The following is a 22,302-nucleotide window of genomic DNA, read 5'->3' on the forward strand; positions in this document are numbered from 1 at the left end:
TACCCGTCGACACTCTCATCTTCAAACGGTAACCAGTTATATGAGTTTGGGTAATCAAATCAGATTTATGTAGGAACAATATTATGGTATCACTTCAATTGTCAACGTGTATGTCAAATTGAGCATATACATGCTGATGTACAGAAGAGTCTAAAATAGGTGTAAACTATCTTTGTCATGTGCTTACTTTTCTACATTGGCTAGAGGTATAGGGGGAGGGTTGAGATCTCATAAACATGTTTAACCCCGCCGCAATTTTGCGCCTGTCCCAAGTCAGGAGCCTCTGACCTTTGTTAGTCTTGTGTGATTTTTAATTTAGTTTCTTGTGTATAATTCGGAGTTAAGTATGATGTCTATTATCACTGTACTAGTATACATATTTTTTAGGGGCCAGCTGAAGGACACCTACGAGTGCGGGAATTCTCGTTACATTGAAGACCCATTGGTGGCCTTCGGCTGTTGTCTGCTCTATGGTCGGATTTTTGTCGCTTTGACACATTCCCCATTTCCTTTCTCAATTTTATCAAAACAAATGAAATAATTTCGATTCAAATATTATGTATCTACAGAGTTTTAGAATAACCTTCACCAGGAACGCTCAAGGTCGAACATTTAAAGGTCAAGGATGTATAAGATATGAAACAGTTAAAGAGCTATAAAACTAAACAAATATTATTCGTTATATATCAGATTGTTTAATTATATAGCTGTCTTTATAAATTATTCTAAGTGCATGTTCTGTATGAAAATATGAAGAATAGTATGTTAAGCATGTGCTAACCATATGAATTGTATTATGTAATTCAAATTGATTTAAATTTAGACACCATTTCTACATTTCCCTAATCACAAGCAATAATTTTATTATTACACATTTTTGTGTTCTTTTTTCTGTCGAGAATAACCTAAAGTATGTATGTATGTTTTGTGGTTTCCCTGCTATGAAATATTAATATCAACATTTTTTTATAAACTTTTTCAGATATCGATAACAGCAATCAGGCATCGAATCGCATTTCCAATTATGTCAACGTAGAATTGATAGGTATTCTTTGAATAAAAAAAGCAAGAAGACAGGACTATAGAACATGAAAGTCTTTATACAAAAAAAAAGCATTTTCATTTTTTTAAATTTATAAACAGAGATCAAGCCACCATTCTTTGTCATATATCATTGTAAATGGGACATTAATACACATATTTGCTTTACCTATTATTTTATATAGCGTATATCGTTCGTACATCAAAATAATAAACCAAAAGATAGAAAAAGAATATTCAAAACTGTAAGTCTAAAAGATATTAACAATGCCATGATATAAAACGAAAATAATGACCGAAAGGGAAACATATCCTGATACACATGTGTCATCCGTCGTGTTGCTTAAATATTTACAAACCCTGTAATGAGTCTCATCCAAGGAAAAGAGGACTATAATTAAAACATATCCTTACACTCAAAGGAGAAGGTTCACGAAGGGTTAAAATTGGCCCTGAATTTTTTATGTTATTTAAATTGGGCCAAAAAATTACAAATTTTACATAGAAATACTACTAAGACAAAAACATTTTTTCTGGAAATTTCCTTTACTATTTATGGAGCAATGACCCCTTAAATGAGCATAATTTATATTAAAAGGTCAATTTTTGTACTTTTTGTCCATAATTTCAATTGTTTTTGGCATAATTAACCTTGGCCTCCATCTACGATCCAAAAAGTTTTTATATTGAGGAAATCTATATCAAAATTGGAATCTTTTGGTTACAACACATTTTGGATCGTAAGTGGCGGCCAATTTGTTTCAAAAGCTTTTAGGTCTGAAAATGCACAAAATCATCATGTTTTGACAAAATGTCCAAAATGGGCTTACTTTTGGCGAATATCTTGTACTCTTATGAAAAGAACTGATATATTTAGCATTTATACTTTTGAAATAGACCCATTTACGAACCAAATTGAGACCTCTTTGGTGTTTTGTGATAAAGTTGATATTTTAGGCCATTTTGTGCTATTAGTGAACCTTGTCCTTTTAATACTTATGGTACTATTTACAATAAGGATTTTTTTTGTTTGTAGATAATTATGTGGAAGCAATACGCGATTTTGATAAAAAGAGACCTGGAGATTTAACTATTCGGACTGGAGATATAATTACCCTTGTGAGGGAACACCATGATGGGTACATGGAAGGGAGACTTGGAAAAGAAGAAGGTCTTTTTCCTGCTTCATACGTAAAGGCATACAATATACAAGGTGAACAATGCATTAAATTAAAGATATATATAATGAATATGTCTTGTGTTTTTATCAGGATTGAGAAAAAGAAGTATACTGCCATGATCTTATGTGAAAAGGGTTGAAATTAAGAGCCGTCTCATGGGGTTTTTTGATTCTGTGATTACGTGTACATCCCCATGATGATCCTTAATTATATACGGTTGACTTTTTGAATATATCTGCAACATAAAAGTGCGCTACACAAATCTGGAAGTTATCTTATTTCCCACAAAAGTACTACAGGTAATTGAAAAAGATAGATGTTTTCGTTCAGTCTGCTAACACTGAAAAACAAACCGTACACTTTTAATTGCGATGATGACATACATATCTTCGCTCATATGTGAACATCGATATTGAATGATCTGTATGAATTTATGTGATCTGATCATTAATATTCAAAATTCCATTCCCTCTAATTTCGATTATCGATTTTTCAAAATACATGTACAATAACTTGAATAAATGCTAAAAAAAACACGTTTAACGGGTTTAGAAATAATTTGTTTGAAACAAGGATCACACTGTTGGCTGCTGTGTATATTGATTCAAACACAGATAACATTCTGATTTTGTTTTTCATACATAGTGCTTGTGATATAGTTGAAGGTTTTTGTAATATAAAAAGTACCTATGATTGACAACTCCCTACAAGAGAATGAATGAAAAAACAAGTGTAATAATCCATAAATTAAACGTTTCAATGTACATGCAGGTAACCCAAGCTGCAGTCAAACGTCTCATGACAAGTGTGAGTACTTCAACGTCGATCTGAAAGGTATGAATTTATATTTAAAAATCGTTGAGGTTCAACAAAGAAGATATTATAACCCTATTATTCCACCCTATTCAACTGATTATACAGTTTATATTTTTCTTTTTTTCAATATTGTTTATTGTCAAAGTGATTTAGATTACAACATACTATGGACTGCTGTATTCCATTTTCGACATTTTTACCTTTTATGTCCGTTTCTTTTGTTTACACATTGTTGTCGTATATGAATGAATTCAATGCCACTATCATAAGAAAATACATGTACAGTGTCAGGAATATGGAAGTTTTTTTTCCCAATTCGTTTGATATATATTTTAGCTTATAACTAAGCCATTTGAGACGTGACTTTCTGTTTTGATTTTTTCTTGGTAATTTTCCTACTTTACTAAAATGATAAGCAACTTTATGGCAGTAAGAATTTCCATATGGAAATTATGAATAATACAGTTAAACGTAATATCTTAAAAAAAAAAAGCCAATTCGGAAACATTTCGATAATCTACAGCTAAATCATGAATATTACGGGTTGATGCATCGCCTTCCAGTTTTAGTTAGTTTTCTTTGGGAAAAGTGTCAAATGATTTTGAATTGATATTTGTGCTAGATTTGATTTTGAAAAGTGGCATACAGATCTAAAAAAAAACGAATATGCAACAAACGTCAAAGAGTCAAACTTACTAATACGGAAAACACATGTCTAAATTATCAATAATTGTTGATTATTTGCAATTGTGATATTGCACAGTGAATAAGTCATACGGGTGTATAGCCAGATTAACTAAATATAGCTTTATAGTTAAGTATGACGTACCTTTTCACTGAACTAGTAATCATTTCTGAATATTAAGGGACCAGCTAAGGCACAACTGCAAATGCGGGATTTTCTCGCTGATTTGAAAACCTATTGGTTGCATTCGGCTGTTATCTGCTCTTTGGTGTGTTGTTGTCTCATTGTTTATAATATAAGTAAAATTATATAATTCAATGATTATTTTTTTCAATCGCATTTTTCACTTACATAAATATATTTTCTTCCAATGTATTTTTTTCGTTCTGAGGCGTACAAGAAGCTTTAAAACGCCCGGTATTTACATTTGCATTTTTTGTTTACATTTATTTTTGTTATACTTGTGACGTCACCTTGTTTTGTTGCCATGCCCAGACAATAATATCATTTTGCGGAATTTTCGTTCTATGAAGTTTTACCATGAAAAATGATATGATATGGACTGATTTGTTTATTTTGCTGTAGAATAGAGATAAATATATTGTATTGAATGGCCTGCGTAAACTGGGAGTTTTGATGTCGGAAATTGAGAATATCTGGCTGTATAAATAAGTTGGTCGTAACGCGGAACAGCCGTTTTTGTGTATTACTGCGTTTGCTTTTGCGCAAAAGGTAGATAGATTGTTAGTGGAAGATATTAGCAGGCAAAATCGAGGGAATTGTGCAAATGATGATACAAGCATGAAAATTACCACAAAGCATCATTATTATGTACTTTTAAAGAAACAATTGCTGGCCATTAAAAAAAATCATTTTTTCAAGATGGCCACCGCCGTTTTCTAAAATGACTGTTTTTTTTCAGTTTGAAAATACTGATTTTTTCTGGAAAACATTTCGTTTACCTTCTTTTAGTGAAAAACAGCTGTCAGGTTTGGTAGCTACCTTCCTTGCATGTAAATAATTCACCAGACATGAGTATTTAACATATACAGGGTTTGCGCATGCGCGAAAAATGTAACAAAATTCATTAAAAAATATTTTAACTATTTACTATAAAATAAGTGATTTGGGATTTTCAATGATATTCTGATTTGGTTTAATAACATTCTATGACACGATTTAATCATTTTGCGCATAGACATAATGAGTCATTTGTTTGCACTACCAGGGCAAACCGTAGTTCATCTCATTACTTTGAAAAGCAAGTTAGTGTAAAATCTATGATGCCACTGTTTAAAAACAAGCCCATTCAGTTGCAATGATAAGGCATTTGATGGATAACACGGAAAATGTGGTTAATACGAGAAAAACATCAATAGTAACGGCAGATCAGCCACTTTGGTAATGGATAATCAGTGGGAATCGCCTGCTTTGTACAAAGAAGATAAGTTTATCGTCATTTGAGGTGGATTTCACATTGAAATGACTTGTTATAAAATTCTGGGTGATATATTACGTGAAAGTAGATAGACATATGTCCTCACTAAAACCATTATTGCAACACCTAGAACGGCATATTCTTGTATGTATGTTCAAATGTACCTAGGACTAGACACGTGCATCAGATAACTCTATGTGTTTTAGCTTGAATTGTATATATCGGCTTAAGAAAGCTAAACACAGAAATTATAATCATGTCATGACTCTGTGACGTTCAATGATTTGATAGACTGGTGTAAGAAAATATAGTCATCTCTACCACAGTTCAATTCCTGGCGTTCAATTATAAAATAAAAACTTCTTGTGAATTTGGTAGTATGCTCATTTCATGAGTCAGATTTTGTACAAACAGTCCATATAAAGCATGATACCGTATTCATTTAGGTCTTGATCGTGTAACATATTCTCGATCGCTACCGACCTTTTTCAAGATATGGCTTCCCTTCTCTTACGTCACCCACAGGTGGCAATTGATTTTGAAAATGATAATTTAAATGTACGTAAGAACAGCAAATATTTTTCTTATAACACAATTGATCAGACAAAAAACTCAAAATCATACAATTGTAAAGGGCGATGTGTTGTCATAGGTTTAACCGATTTAGACGTATTGATGGTAGCTGGACCAGAAGTCAGTAGACTATCAGATGAATTTGCAAGATCTAGTGGTTTGAGGCATTCTATAATAGATGAACGACTTAATGAACACAAAGGATTTCTCTAAAAAGATCAAAGGCAAATAATTTGAAGATCGTTTAAAGCAAATACAAAACGAAGGAGAACCGGTTTCTTATTACCAGATCAAAAAGAACAACTTCCTATTATGTCGGTAAAATAAAACTGTAAACGTTTTGTAGATATCTTTTCTAGACTTTTATTTCTTGTCGCAGTGGACAAACTGATTTGGAATATTTCTTAATCCATAAAGACAAACTGCTCCTCCGTTTTTGTCTTCGGATGTCATTTTAAACAGTGGTATGAAATCGGTGCAAATGGATACACTTGAAACATTTTGCAATTTGCAGATCCAAATTCTGACGCATTTACCGGTGATGGGGCAGCAATGGTTAATTCCAGGCCACCTTGTAGGGCAACAATATTGGATGATTTTGCACTTGTGTCATACGATCTTAAATAAAATCTTTCATCGATAAGTATTCAAGAGTAGACATTGTGTTAGATTTACTAAAAAGACAAAAGTTGGGTTCTGGAGTAGTTTTCTCTATGAAGATGACAACGAAACGAAATTTTTGCCGACAGAAATGCTTCTATATAGACTAATAAGGATACTTTCCAGCTACCCCTTGTAAGCATAGAGAAGCAGATATACGAATGTTTGTCCCTGATTATGAAAATTGTTGTAAGACGGTTATTTAAGGTAGCACCGACACAGATGTAGTAGTATTAAGAATTGCAGCACTCCAAAAATGTGGTGGAACAAACTGTGAAAAGGTTTTGGCAGGAATGAAGACTTTTGATGGCTTCCTGTACGTGATATATCAAATGCGTTTGGTCCTCGTATAGCTAATCTTCCTTTCATTCATTCAGTGGATGTGACACTAAAGGAATGGATGACATGGGAAGTATTTCAACATGTAAGGGACGTACTTATTTCTTTGCTGAAGTATAAGGACACATATATGGACATAAATAAAGCATTTGTTTGCATCATATCTGACAGAACAACATCACTACTTGCTGTTAACGAGGCACGATGTAAATGTTTACCCAGGTAGCAGCGGCATTGTGATGTAGTTCCGCCTACAAGAGTTTTTTTTCCGGAGCACATCTAAAGAGTAGTGTATCAAGGAGGATAAGTTTGGGCTCAGCCTGATTTATGTACCAATTCATGAACACTGGGGTTGGATGAAAGAAAAAAATCGATGACAGTTGGGAACCAAAAAGGACTTCTTCGGCTGCCGTTAAAGTTGCATGCTCCTGTCGGGAACTTTTGAAATGAGGAGGCGAAAAATCCAGTTGTGTTGGTGACTGTAAATGCTACCGTTCTGTCCTTCCTTGTACGAGTTTTGTTATTGGCTACTGTCAGATAATTATAAGATAACGAACCTGTCTTTCTATCAAAATTAGGCATTTAATCTTAACAAAGAATGTGATATCACTTATTAAGTTGATGAAAATTATAAAAAAAAATACATTTTCAAAAATTTTGCCGCCATTTTGAAACCGGAAATCACTCTTTTTTGTCATTTATGTGTTGTTTTTTCGTACTTTAGGAACTGTTATTAACGCTTAATAAAAACTTACATTGGATTATACCTATAACACAACTTTCAAGGATTTCAACTAGATATGACGCCATTTGCAAAATGATCGGTGGCCATCTTGAAAAAATGGAAATATTTGATGGCCAGCACCTGATTTCTTTTATTTATCATTTAGTCCACCTTTATTCCAAATTTCATGCTTGCATTTCATGCTTGTGTTATTATTTGTTAAGTTGATGAAAATTATTAAAATATTTTCTACGTATTTGCCCCTTATTAGGAACCGGAAACCACTATTTTTCTTCATTTAAGTGTTGTTTTGTCGTACTAAGGAGCTGTTTTTAACGTTTTATCATAACTTACATTAGATTATACATTACACATCTTTCAAGGATTAAAATCCCTTGTAAAATTGCTTGAAAGTAAAAAAAATCGATATTTTTTACTCTTTTGCCGACATTTTGAAACCGGAAGTCACCTAAAGTTTCATTAATGTATTGTCTAGTGGTTATTTATGAACTGTCATTTGCTTTTTATCAAATCTAATAATGGATTTTACATAAAACACACCTTTCAAAGGATTAACAAATAATGGCTAATTTGTTATGACGCCATTTTCAAAATGTGTGGTAGCCATCTTGAAAAAATGATTTTTTTTTCTGGCAAGCAGCGGATTTTTTATAAGTATCATTTAGTTAACCTTTATACCAAATTTTATGCTTGTATCACGATTTGCACAATTATGTCCATAATATCTCCCACTATGTGATTATACTGGTTGACGATAATAGGTCGTCATATTAGAATAGTTATTACCTTTTCATAATTTTAGAAAGTGCACCAGTTGTTCCAGTTATACCACCAAGAAAACTTAATCGTAATTTAAGTTTCCCGACTGCAGGACTTGATCAAGGTATCTAAAATATTATAAATTTAGTAGCATGTTTAAGGTGGTACCTAACACTATAGGGAGATAACTCTGTAAAATTAGCTAATCGTATTAATTACGTTGTTTTGTTAAGAAAATATTAAGCTTCGCAATGATCATAATAAATTTGTGTCAAACTGCTATATAACCAGTGTAATATTCCTGATAAAACGGTTGGTTCAATTTTTTTGAAATTTTTATATTTCTGTTTAAGGGTCAAAGTAAATACTTTTTCAAAATTTTATGAAAATTAAACGAGCCAAATAAATTTTAGTGAAGGTGTTGGGAAACATTTTAACGAGATGTATTATGGTTTAATGTATTTCTTTATTGACTTATTACCTTGTATGCTTTTAGCAAAGGTCAATGAAATAACCAATAAGTATGCCCTACTTGTCCAATTTAACAATAAATGCCTATGAGCTGATGAGCATGGCCAAACTATTTAAAAATCTACAATTTTTTAGTAATATGAAGGCTTAATAAAAAGAACCAACAGCATTTTTGAAATATATATGTGTAGTTACATTATTATAGGACAACCGTAAAAGTTAAAAAAAAAACATTTGGTAGGACAAAATACTCCAGTTATAATATATTTCACTATGTCGCAAAAAAATAAATAGTCAAAAATGAATCAATTTGCCAAAAATATTTCTGTAAGCACGAACATCGTCAATTGGGTTGGTGGTTAAAAGACATAAATTTGTAGGTATCTGGAACATTTTTGTAAGTAAATGAAACACACACAATATAAACGATACTTCTTTTTATTTTTAGAGCTTATAGATCTGCCACTAGCACCACCTAGGCCTATTCGAAAAGATAAATACTGTGATGGTATGTACAAATCTGAAGGTTATAGAGAACTAACAAAAAATAGTCCCTATTGCAATTTGATAAGTATATCATAGATTACAATATCATACTTTTTTTTATTAATGTCTGAGTTGAATCCTTCACTTGTATAGAATTTCAAAAATTTATACCTTTTTTCACGAATTGAGAATCGTCACACTGTATGTATTGTATCACGTTTCAATTAACTATGCCCAAGTAAAATTTGAACTGCAATTTCTCGTTTAAACAATGCCTTTTCAATCACAATTTATTTATCCTCAATACAAGCTGTTTTACGTCTTAGGTTGTTTCTGGTTTAAATGATTCTTATCGAAAAATGGAAATATTTTTTATGAAACATTGATTTCCACCTGCGAAAGTAAATAACATGGTCATCTGGCATAATCACTTGTTTATTAGCCGACATATTTGCTAAATTCCAAGCAGAGGTCATGGTTTATAAATTCTAATAATCTATGTCAGTAGACCAAAAAAATGATATATGAGTGCAAATGAGACAACTCAAATTCACAATTTATAAAACTAAACCATTATAACAAATGTATAAGTCAAATAAAGGTTCTCATCACGGTGCCTTGGCTCACACCAAACAGCGATCTATAAACAATTCAAACAAGAAAACCAATAGTCTAATCTATATAAAAAATTCAAATTTTTGATAAACTAATTCGTTTATGAAATTTGAAACGCAAAAATTACATTAGACAGCGACTAATAATACAAATAACATATACAAAACAAAAAAGGTGCTTAACTTGATCAGTACAAACCGAAGCTACATTTGAAGATACAAACAAGTTTCTATTTGTAGATGTCGGCCCGGCACTTCCACCGAAACCATCAAGGAAAAATGATGAGACAATCGGTATGTTACTAAATATCTTTATATGCGACTTTTTTGTGATTGTGGTTTGTTTTGTTTAACCCTTTATTCTTTTTATGTAATATCGTTGTTTACATCATAGGTGCTTACAAGCAGATATCGGATTTTATCAAGTTTACTTAGCTGGATTCAGATGGTGGATGATACATGCATTACAGGCCTGTCTGGCCAATGCAACTTATCTCACAACGTTTTGATGTTTTTTACATAGAGACTTCTAACAGAATTAATCATTTAGAAAAGAAGCCTACGTGAACAGCTATAGGTTACTGAATAACCTATGACATTGAGATAGATAAATGCAATTTTGGAATCTGTAGACAACTCTGAATAAGCAATTCATATATGAGGCAAAATATCAGAGAAAGTATTTGGTTGTGTTGAGCTATTTACAAAATTTAACTAATTATGTCAGAGATCAACCACCGATTGACATCACATTTATAAAGGCACGACATTTATGAGGACGTGCAGACTCTTTTCTCATTTTTGGCAGCAGTCTCTTATCTCAAGATTTGAACATTCTGTATTACCAGTTGAAAAGGGGTTGAATAACAGGGTTATACCACAAATAAGCATATACAGGACACTAAGTACCGATTTCAGAGTACATGCATTCTCAACAGTTAGTTCAAATCAAAATTCAAGTAAAATATATATCCTTATATTAATTCTCATTACGCAAATCCCTATATATATATAAGTTTAATTTGATTCTGAATTTACCTGCCTTGTATTGCCTCTCTGAAATTTTCAGTTCATTGCAGTTCGTATATCTATTCGCATTACTTGTTCAAGGAATCTTTCAGATTTATATCACTTTTATCCGTTTAAATTTTAAATGCTCTTTGACGTTTGTGTTTAAATTCTGAATCTAGAATGTCTTCGATTCTACGATAATAGTCAAAATGATCATCTGGTGCAGATATATTGGAACTGCTCATCTTATTTGAAATGAGTTTAATAGATTTCTTAAGAAATTCCAACTTTTTCCTACAGACACTACTAATAGATACTTATCATTCAAGAAAGAAGATCAAATTTATAATGCTGGTAAATATTTTCTTTATTTGTTTTCTGGATATTTTACACTTTTAATTTAGATTCGAATAAGCATTATTGAAGAACTCGTATGAAAGACCAAGTAATTAGATATAAGAAGATGTGGTAAGAGTGCCAATGAAACTACTCACTATCCTTGTCACAATTTGCAAAAGTAATGATTTGACTAATCGATAAAAACGAAAATAATACAAAGAAACAAATTTTAATTAGCATGTTCGCCAATAGTTTAACAAAAAATGCCTTTGACCTAAACACATATATAAACTTCCATGCCTTATCCTGCTTACCCTTTCGGAGCACCTGAGATCACCTCTAGTTTTTGGTGGATTTCGTTTTGTTTATTCTTTAGTTTTCTATGTTGTGTCATGTGTACTATTGTTTGTCAGTTTGTCTTTTTCATTTTTAGCCATGGCGTTGTCAGTTTATTTTCGATTTATGAGCTTGACTGTCCCTTTGGTATCTTTCGTCCGTCCCTCTTTTACATGATGTTTTATTTTTCTATTAATAGTCTGAACTCCGCTGTTATGATTGTGCAATGGTGACCGAGGTAATACATACTTACTTTACACTGAATGATGTTTGATGGACACTAGACGCTATGACACAAAATATCCTAAATGTTCGTTAAAAAACACCATAAAAACGTATGAATCTTGTACAATTCTAATACCAATAAAACAAAATAATGAAATTGTCGTCTGCGTTCAGTATAAATAATGATTTTTTTTATATAGAAAACGAAGATGAAATTAGAATCATTTTGCTGGGGAAAACAGGATCAGGAAAGAGCGCTACTGGAAATTCCATTGTAGGAGAACAATTGTTTAAATCAGATATAAGTGGAAAGTCCGTAACTAAAAAATGTGAAAAATTTGACGTCAGATCCAATGGCAGAAATTTTGTGATAATTGATACACCCGGTTTGTTTGACACAACCTTATCGCAAGACGTCGTCAAAAATGAAATTATTCGCTGCGCCGATATGTCCTTACCTGGCCCACATGTGTTTATGATCGTGCTTCAGATAACAAGGTTAACAGCAGAGGAAACCGATGCTTTAGAACAATTGTTCGAAACTTTTGGCACGTCAATGGGGAAGTATTCTTTGATAGTTTTTACGAGATCAGATGAGTTGAAGAGAGCAGGAAAAAGCATCAAATCTTTTATCGAGGAAACAGGGTCACCTTTGACTGATTTTATACAAAAATGCAAAGATCGTTATTTTGCAATGGACAACACGACAACTGGACAAGCTAAGAGTCAAATGGTCACTGAATTATTGAAAGTGATTGAAGATATAGTAAAAGATAACAACGGTCATCATTTTACCAATAAAATTATCAACGAAGCATGCCAAGCTAGAAAGGCTTATGACGCTTTGATTGAAACAGGCGATCCTCAGCAATTATATATCAAAGACGAAGACGAGGAAGGATTTGGTGACGATTTCGACGTGTATGGAGGCGACAGCATTTCGGTCGATAGCCATGACTCCGGAGTTTCAATGTCAAATCAACCTATTTATGATGAAATATATGAAGGATATAATTCTAAGGAGAACGAGATCAAGAATCTTATTGATAAAACTCAAAGCAAAATTAAGAGCAATGAGACAATAAGGAATCGTCTACAAGAACAAAATGAAAACGATATGGCAAAGATTGATTCACAATTGACAAAGAAGAAGAAGGAGGCAATTGAAATCAAGGCTGATTTAGACCGTGTAACAAACCAATGTCGTACGCTAGAACAGCAGAGGAGAGACCTAGAGTGTAAAACTAGGAACGAAATTCAAGAATATGATTTTGAATTGAAGCAGCTACACAAAAGAAGACGAGAGTATCAGAATCAAAAAGCCTGTCTGGAACGGAAAAAAATTGAATCAAGACAGAAAATTTCGAAAGAATCTGCAAGTTTGCAAACCAAGATAAATACTCTCCAAAACGGTTGTTTAATAATGTAGATTTTGAGATGCTGCAAAATAATGACATAACGGTTGAAAGCAAACAATTTGAACTGAAACACTGATAACATTTTAGTATTGATGCCTCATGTGTGTATAGTTCACCTTTGTTCATACACAGAATATGTAACATTACTTTTCTTTTCGCTTAGGTTGATAAGATATTCAGTGCGGGAAGTAAAAACAATAATTTCAGTAAATTGATTTTTATTAAAGAAAATTTTACTAATTTCTCTCCATATTATAGTCTAATCACATTTCCCCCTGTAATTGCATTAGAAAGACAGAAGAGATACCAAGGGGCGTATAAAAACGTCGGCTTTTGTGGATTGTGTCTAAGTATTTGGCCACTATCATACAATATTAATTTACAAGGTGCCGTTTAAGAAACATGAAGCTTGCTTTAAATTGTTCATAAGCAATTGTTGATGTTAATATTTTATTTGGAAGTAGTGTGATGTAAAATTAGTTTATATAACAAGCAAAGTCGTATTTTAATCACATGATTGCTATGGTATTTTTTTTCGAAAATCTTATTTGTTTGTCATGTTTTTATTTCAAATATTCTTTGATCTAACTTTGATTTTTTTGCATTAGTTGATATAAGTTTTGAATTTCAATACAGTTATGGACAAGCTTCCAATATTCAGGTTTATATCTGTTATTTAAATCTGAACCTTGTATTTGTTTCTTTGTTTAATTATTTTGCTATTTTTAAAGTTGAAGCTGTTTCTGTTTGGTATATATATCAAGTACAAAAGTATTTGCTAAATTGTATTATGCTGAATGGAATACAATCAGTTACATAGCATAGCTATATATCAGACAGTACTAACGTTTACAGAAGACCATGTGTTTAAGGCATATGGGTCCGTTTTACTTTGATCTAAACAGGCATACTTATATAAAACACATATACGGAAAAGCAAACTGTTGCAAGCTGTTTTGAACTTGCAGCTATTTGGTAGTGATGTATGATGTTAATGTATCACCATGAATTTAAAATGAAAAATAGAAATACAGAAATAAACGACCTGCTATTTAAGTTTGGTTTATTTATATGACTGTAGTGCATTGTTTTGGTAAAATCAACATCATCCTCTCTTACAGTGTATTTGGGTTTTGAATTGTATTAAAAATAACTAACTTAAAGTTAGTTGAATAATATAGGCAATAGTAGGACACATCTGTTCAAAATTCACAAATAGATATGGCGAAAACAAATCAGGGCTACAAATTAAAACCGAGGGGAAAGTACCAAATAGAAGAGGAAAACAACGGATCAACAGAAACACAGACCTGCAACAAGATCAAACGCCTTAATACATAGAAACTGACTATTTGATAAAAGCCTGTCGTATTCCTGACTTGGTAAATAGTAATCAAAGGTACAAGAATTATAATTTAATACGCAATGCGCGTTTCGTCTACATATGACTCATCAGTGACGCTCAGATCAAAGAAAAACCCTTAGTGTTTCCAAAAATTCATAGTTTTGTACACAGGAAATTTATAAAAACGACCATATAATTCATATATCCATGTCGACACCGAAGTGCAGACTACTGGGCTGGTGATACTCTTGGTGACGAAATGTCCACCAGCAGTGGTAACAAGTTAAATCCCAAAATTACTGAACTCCGAGGAAAATTCAAGACGGAAAGTCCCGAACTATGTCCAGTGCACGATGTTTTGTCGATATTGTCAACATCGCAATGTCAACTTTATAGTGTCGTTATTGTGTTTACATTGTATCCTATCAATATGTTCTATACCTTTCTGTTTACATCGTTCACATCGTATACATCGGGATGTTGACAATATCGTGTCGACATCGAGTTTATATTGTATATATTGTATATATATAGAGTCTATAGCTTTCTGTTTACATCGTTCACATCGTATGCATCGCGATGTTGACAATAACGTGTCAACATCGTGTTTATGTTGTATATATATATATAAAGTCTATACCTTTCTGTTCGCATCGGTCACATCGTATACATCGCGATGTTGACAATAACGTATCAACGTGTATATATAGAGTCTATACCTTTCTGTTTACATCGTTCACATCGTATACATCACGATGCTGACAATATCGTGTCAACATAGTGTTTATATTGTATTTATATATATAAAGTCTATACCTTTCTGTTTACATCGTTCACATCGTATACATTGCGATGTTGACAATATTGTGTCAACATCGTATTTATATTATATATATAGAGTCTATACCTTTATGTTTACATCGTTCACATCGTATACATCGTGATGTTGACAATATTGTATCAACATCGTGTTTATATTGTATATATATATATATATATAAAAAGTCTATACCTTTCTGTTTACATCATTCACATCGTATACATCGCAATGTTGACAATATTGTGTCAACATCGTGTATATATAGTCTATACCTTTCTGTTTACATCGTTCACATCGTATACATCGCGATGTTGACAATATCGTGTCAACATCGTGTTTATATTGGATTTATATATATACAGTCCATACCTTTCTGTTTACATCGTTCACATCGCATACATCGCGATGTTGACAATATTGTGTCAACATCGTGTTTATATTATATATATATAGTCTATACCGTTCTGTTTACATCGTTCACATCGTATACATTGCGATGTTGACAATATCGTGTCAACATCGTGTTTATATTGTATTTATATATATAAAGTACATACCTTTCTGTTTACATCGTTCACATCGCATACATCGCGATGTTGACAATATTGTGTCAACATCGTGTTTATATTATATATATAGAGTCTATACCGTTCTGTTTACATCGTTCACATCGCATACATCGCGATGTTGACAATAGTGTGTCAACATCGTGTTTATATTGTATATATAGTGTCTACACCTTTCTGTTTACATCGTTCACATCGTATACATCGTAATGTTAACAATATAGTGTCAACATCTTGTTGTTGTTGTATATACATTTTTTTTCTTTTTTTTTAAAATAAGTTAACATGGTTAAGCAGTTAGTTATATAGTTAAAATTGTTTTCCATTTTTCATGTCGGCGTCTTTTATTGTTAACTATGCCATATAAACTTTGCTCAATGTTAAAGGCCATACGGTTATCTAAAGATGTGCCAGTTAGTATGTATGTACTGGAAATTTTACTTATTTGCAATCATACCACTTCTTTTTTTATAAATACCTTTCTGTTTAAATTGTTTACATAACAATGCTAACAATATTGTGTCAAAATCGTGTTTATATTTTATATTGAGTCTATGGTATGTATATAAACGTTAAACTAACTGCATTTGTTTGCACCTGTCCTTAGTCAGGAATCTGTCGTTCAGTAGTTGTCGTTTGTTGAATTGTTCATACGTGTTTCTGGTTTCATGTTTTTTTTACATTAGACCTTTATTTTTCCTGTTTAAATACTTTTACACTAGTGTTTTTTTGTGCCTTTCATAGCTTGCTACTCGATAAAAACCAAAACTCCGTATTAATGTCAAACCTATAGGGGTATACTTATAAAAGATGTAACTTAAATAAAAAGTTGTCTCATTTGAACTTATACCGCATCTTCTTATATGTATACATCGCTATGTTAACGATGTCAACGATGTAAACAATATATATAAGAGTTCAAACAATGTTAACAAAGTTGACTAGATATCGGTTTAATATTGTGTACATCGCGATGTTAACGATGTCAAGGATGTAAACAATATATAAGAGTTTAAACAATGTCAACGATTTTCACACGACATTGTTTTAACCTTGTAAACATCACGATGTTAACGATGTCAACGATGTAAACAATAGATAAAAGTTCAAAAAATGTCAACAATGTTGACACGACATCGTGTTTACATTGTATACATCGCAATGTTAACGATGTCAACGATGTAAACAATATATACGGGGATCAAACAATGTAAACGATGTTGACACGACATCGTGTTAAAATTGTAAACATCGCGATGTTAACGATGTCAACGATGTAAACAATATATAAGAGTTCAGACAATGTCAACGTTGTTGACACGACATCTGGTTTATATTGTATACATCGCAATGTTAACGGTGTCAACGATGTAAACAATATAAAAGGGTTCAAACAATGTAAACGATGTTAACACGACATCGTTTTAACATTGTATACATCGCGATGTCAACGATGTATACATTATATAAGGGTTCAAACAATGTAAACAATGTTGACACTATATCGTGTTAACATTGTAGATATCGCGATGTCGACAATATTGAATAAACATCCTTCACTGGACATGAATGAAAGTCCCTAATCAAATGGCAAAATGAAAAGCTTAAACACATTAAACAAATAACAACTGCCATAGTCCTGATTTGGTACAGAAATTTTCTTATGTAGAAGATTGTACATCGAACCAGGTTTTATAGTTATCTAGACCTCTCACATGTTTGACAGTCGCCTAGACTTCCATTAAAATGACAACGATACGTGTACAAAACAAACAGACATAATAGGTAAAAAAGTCAAATATACAGGAGTCAACATTGCGTTTTCTGGTTTTAATCTTAATCATTAAACAAACCAAAACAATATGTAACAAAGAAGCACAAAATGGAATATGGACCAAGCAGATTAGCAAAAATTATAGACAAAAAATACAAAAATGATCATAGTACAATAACACAATGACGGGATGTTTAATGAAAGCCACGTCATATGTAACAAAGAAACATAAAAATGCATATAGACAAAGCACAACACCAAAAGCCATCTACATCAGCAAAAACGAAAGACAAGATTACGAGAATATCTCAAACAATAATTACAGAACGTACAAGTATCATAGGCATCTTAATCACAACAAAAACAAACATTCAAATAGTTTACAAAGAAATACAAAAAGGCCTATATCAAACATAACAACCTCACTCATAGCTTTCCAATTTTTTAATTTTATCTAAGTACATGTATGTCAAATCCACCCTTAAACGACTGAAAGACGTTTGCTCTTGGACAATTTAACTAGACCAACATTGACTCTAACGCAGAATCGTGTGTATCACGTCATAATGTAAACGACACACATGTAGAGGACATGTTTAGAATACAAAGTGGACTGAACCTAATTTTATGGTTAATGACAACAGTGCACGAAAAATATACAGTCCAAATAAACGCAAAAACAATCAGGACATAAAATTAAATTATTTATTGACAAAGACATTTTTTTTTATAAGATGTCAATAAAATTGTTAATTTTCATTCGTGTTTATTTACATATCGGTGTAATCTAATTTTTCTAGGAAAGTTTTTCATTGAAAATTCTAGCTTAAGTTCTTCGAGAAGCAATCAATATTTTACGCCAAACATCTTCAATTGGCACTACAAATCAGTTGAAAATAAAACGTGAGGCCAACAAAAGAAAAAAAATCCTTTGAAAATCTAAAACGGAAAATCCTTATTGAATTGCAAAATCAAAAGCCAAAATACTGGTGGAGTGATCCTTTCAAAATATCTAGCGACTGCTATTATGGGATTACCTTTATGGGATATTTCTCGATTGTTCTAAGTGTGTCTACCACAATGCGTACCTTTTTATGTTAACACCACCGGAAGAGACTCATTCCTTGGTCATTGTAGGTCATGAGGCACTCTTTTTTTGCCAGTGTAGTTTGGTTCTCTAGATTTGTGAGATTGGCATGCCCCCTGTGTTTGCTTCTTTGCTTCGTCTTTAAATTCCCTCATTCGAGTTTTGACTTTTTTTTAACTTCGATATTTCATATAACGCATGAGTTCCTTTCTTCATAATTTAGTCATATTTTTCTATTTTTGTTTATACTCACTGAATACGACTGATTAGAGTAGTGAAGCAAGCTTTACTTTTCCTCTGATTTGTGTGGTGGACAGTTATTCTTATACTACCTTTCTTCCTTTGAGCACTTAGTTGTACGTCACTCTTCGATTAAAACGTTTGTTATTGATCCTATATTTTAGCATGTTTAGTATGCTCCTTGTACTAAATTGGCCTTATAATAATATCCCTATAGTTTATGTCTTGCTGGATTTTCTCGCTCGACACATATTTCATGTTCAATTATTCTATGCGTAAGAATACAACGTGTTTGGTCCGAGTGTTCCCTATATAGGTAAGTAAATACGGACAGGATCATTTGACACACCAATATCAAAGTAAGGAGATGTTGTATGATTACCAAGGAGACTGCTATCCACAAAGGTTCAAATTTATAAGGACTATATATTTTTAATAACAAGGTCAGTATCTTGGCTAGTTGTCCATTGGTACCCGAAGTCATACGCACTGAATTTTTTATCAAGATAGAAATCATTTCAAAAAGTAAGGTTTCAAATCTCTCATGCAAATGTTACATAATATACATTCGCTTCTGTTTTGTTCCATTTGGTTTTATATAGCATTATTTGCTATTTATGGATTCCCGATTTTCAGAGGTTTTGTTGGTAATCGTTCGCGAGGAAAGTAAATACAGAAAAGTGTTATTTTTCATTGACCTATTCTATCATTTTTATTCAATAGTTCTAGCAAAATTGCTTTAATTTATTTGAAAATATTAAAAGAAAACAGAAATATTGAATTTACATTGAATTTTTACTTCGCAATCGTCAGAAATTGAAAGATAAGTATCTTAGGATGTAAAAAAAATCATCATGCAGTGAATTTTGCGATATGTGCATTTTGGTAAAAATGTCAATTTGCATATAACAGTATATTACCGGATGAATTTTCAAGTCATTTCTTGTCTTTAATAAATTAATAGCTACGTAGCTACTTTTGCATAGGTACTATGTCAGTACCAAAATCTGTAGTACTGGAAATCAACTTTTAATATTCAGTACTATTTTGGTACTTTAAAATTATTGTAATATTCAGGTACCTTTATTTTACAGTATTTGATTTGTACTTGAAATTTAAGTACTACAGATTGTTGGTTACATCGCTATACGTTCAGCATTTTAGTTTGTCCGTTTCAAATCTCTTATGGTTATGGTGTTCAAACATGATATACTGTGATCATTGTTGATACTATTTCTGTACCAATATTTTAAGTACAAATCAAGTACTGTAAAATACAGGTACATAAATATTACAATAATTTTAAAGTAAAGAAAAAGTACTAAATATTTAAGGGTAAATTTCCAGTACTACTGATTTCAAGTACAGAAATAGTACCTATGCAAAAGTAGCAGTGTATATAGTGATTGTCATTTTGCATCAATATCGTGTTGAATATATAGATGTTTTCCTATCTCTGTCGTCCCACCACATTATAAGTTTTACAAGGTTGAATAAGAAATCTTGAAATATTTGAACTTATAAAGAACATGTCCAACTGATCTATGACTATGCTATATAAACCAAAGTCACATAAGTACATATAGGTTCTACCACTGATTAGAGTGTAATTCGAGCGAGCGTGGATTAATATCGTATTGCACGGGATTTGGTGGTGTAATCTGTTTCTCTAAGGATTTTTGACTATATGCAGACAATCTAAATCCTTTTTTTCGAACAATCTGCAAAAAGTTGTGTTCTTTCAGTGTCTTCAGACATGCTTGCCATTTTTCATGACATTACAATAGAAATACCAGAGGAAATAAATATTATTTGACGTCATAACCGAATTTGGACCAATGAAAAGCTGAGATCAAACGAACCACACGCTGATTGAATAAAATAATCAACAGGTCAGGAAATGGATAAATAGAGTGAGAACTAGTGAAAAACTATTATCTTATCTATTCTAAGTATGCACTTCTAATCACAAAATTACATGATATACATGATCTGCGAGTATTTCCAATGTCACATTTGGTGCTCCATTGCTTACCATTCCAGAGCACCTGCGATTACCCAAAGTTTCTTCCGCCTCTCTTTTATATGATTGGTTTGCCTTCAAAAAGCTTGACGATACTGAATTTCATATGAGTGATTTTCTATTGTTTTATTAACAGTTCTCTACATTGGTTTTGATTATGTTATTAGTTTTGTATTTGTTTTTCTTCAGTGAATGATGTCTTCCAAACTCATTAGACAATCACTCATGTTTTGGGTGGTTTTAGATCTATGTCATGCATATTGTTGATTGTGTTCCCTTCTTTATTTCATATTTTGTATATCTTACCAATTTTATTTTTGGTCAGTGTGTATGTCTATTGTATGGACGGCACTGTTGCAAAACACCATTTCTTCCATTATTCAACATACCGTTTAATGATTTAGATAAAAATTGAATCTCGGTTTAACTAACAGTTGAATAGTTATGACTCTAAACTTACAACAAAAACTGATAAGTCTCGAGTTCCATTTTGTCATCAAGGGCATCAGTGGCCGAATTGTTTAAATAGTTCAACTACTGTAATTACTAGACATTGGAAGTTCGAGTACCCCTCATGCGGAAACACTTGACTCCAGTTTTTATTGGCCAGGATTTTTCGGTAGTTTTCTCAGCAAATAAAACATACCGTTATGAAATGGCTCGATAGTTTCGAAAGTGGTGTCAAACACCAATTAATCAATCAATCAATCAATCAATCAAACAATCAATCAATCAAACAATCAATCAATTAGTCAGTCATCAAGTCATCTACTGATGATTTCTGAATTTATTTATCACGAACGTGTACACACATTAGGTGTAAGCGACGAAATATCTTTCACCAACATACTAGCATCAATAACTTTCAATTGATGCATAAATAAATAAATCATTAATATGAAAATTAGCAGATATGATATGATTGTCAATTAGACGACGCTATACAAAAGATGATGTGGTATGATTGCCAATGAGACAACTGTCCACAAGAGACCAAAATGACACACACATTAACAACTATAGGTCACCGTACTGCCTTCAACCCATATCGCATAGTTAGCTATAAAAGGCCCCGATATGACAATGTAAAACAATTCAAACGAGAAAACTAACGGCCTTATTTATGTAAAAAAAAAATGAACGAAAAACAAACAAGTAACACATAAACAGACGACAACCACTGGACAAGCCAACGACGTGGAGGTAATTATTTAAGGGTCACCGTATGGGGTTCAATAACCAATACTATATAGTAAACTATAACGAGTATTTGACATGAAAAAAATTGAAACAATTATAACGAGAGAGAA

The 22,302-nt window shown here is 32.2% G+C and overlaps 1 protein-coding gene across 3 annotated transcripts; it reads left to right on the forward strand.

The window, feature by feature from the left end:
- The first annotated feature begins 2,081 nt into the window (after window positions 1–2,081).
- On the forward strand, window positions 2,082–13,613 carry LOC143051762 (uncharacterized). 3 transcript variants are annotated; one of them, XM_076224671.1, is made up of 7 exons: window positions 2,082–2,254; window positions 2,994–3,056; window positions 8,281–8,361; window positions 9,157–9,216; window positions 10,049–10,102; window positions 11,120–11,173; window positions 11,920–13,613. In XM_076224671.1, the coding sequence occupies exons 1-7, from the start codon at window positions 2,185–2,187 to the stop codon at window positions 13,146–13,148; spliced, it is 1,611 nt and encodes a 536-aa protein (XP_076080786.1). In that variant the 5' UTR covers window positions 2,082–2,184; the 3' UTR covers window positions 13,149–13,613. The 3 variants fall into 3 exon arrangements, with proteins under 3 accessions (XP_076080786.1, XP_076080787.1, XP_076080788.1); XM_076224672.1 differs by lacking the exon at window positions 11,120–11,173; XM_076224673.1 differs by lacking the exon at window positions 2,994–3,056.
- The last annotated feature ends 8,689 nt before the right edge of the window (window positions 13,614–22,302 follow it).

The sequence above is a fragment of the Mytilus galloprovincialis genome, chromosome 11 (genome assembly GCF_965363235.1).
Source record: "Mytilus galloprovincialis chromosome 11, xbMytGall1.hap1.1, whole genome shotgun sequence".
In the NCBI taxonomy this organism is placed as follows: Eukaryota; Metazoa; Mollusca; class Bivalvia; order Mytilida; family Mytilidae; genus Mytilus; species Mytilus galloprovincialis.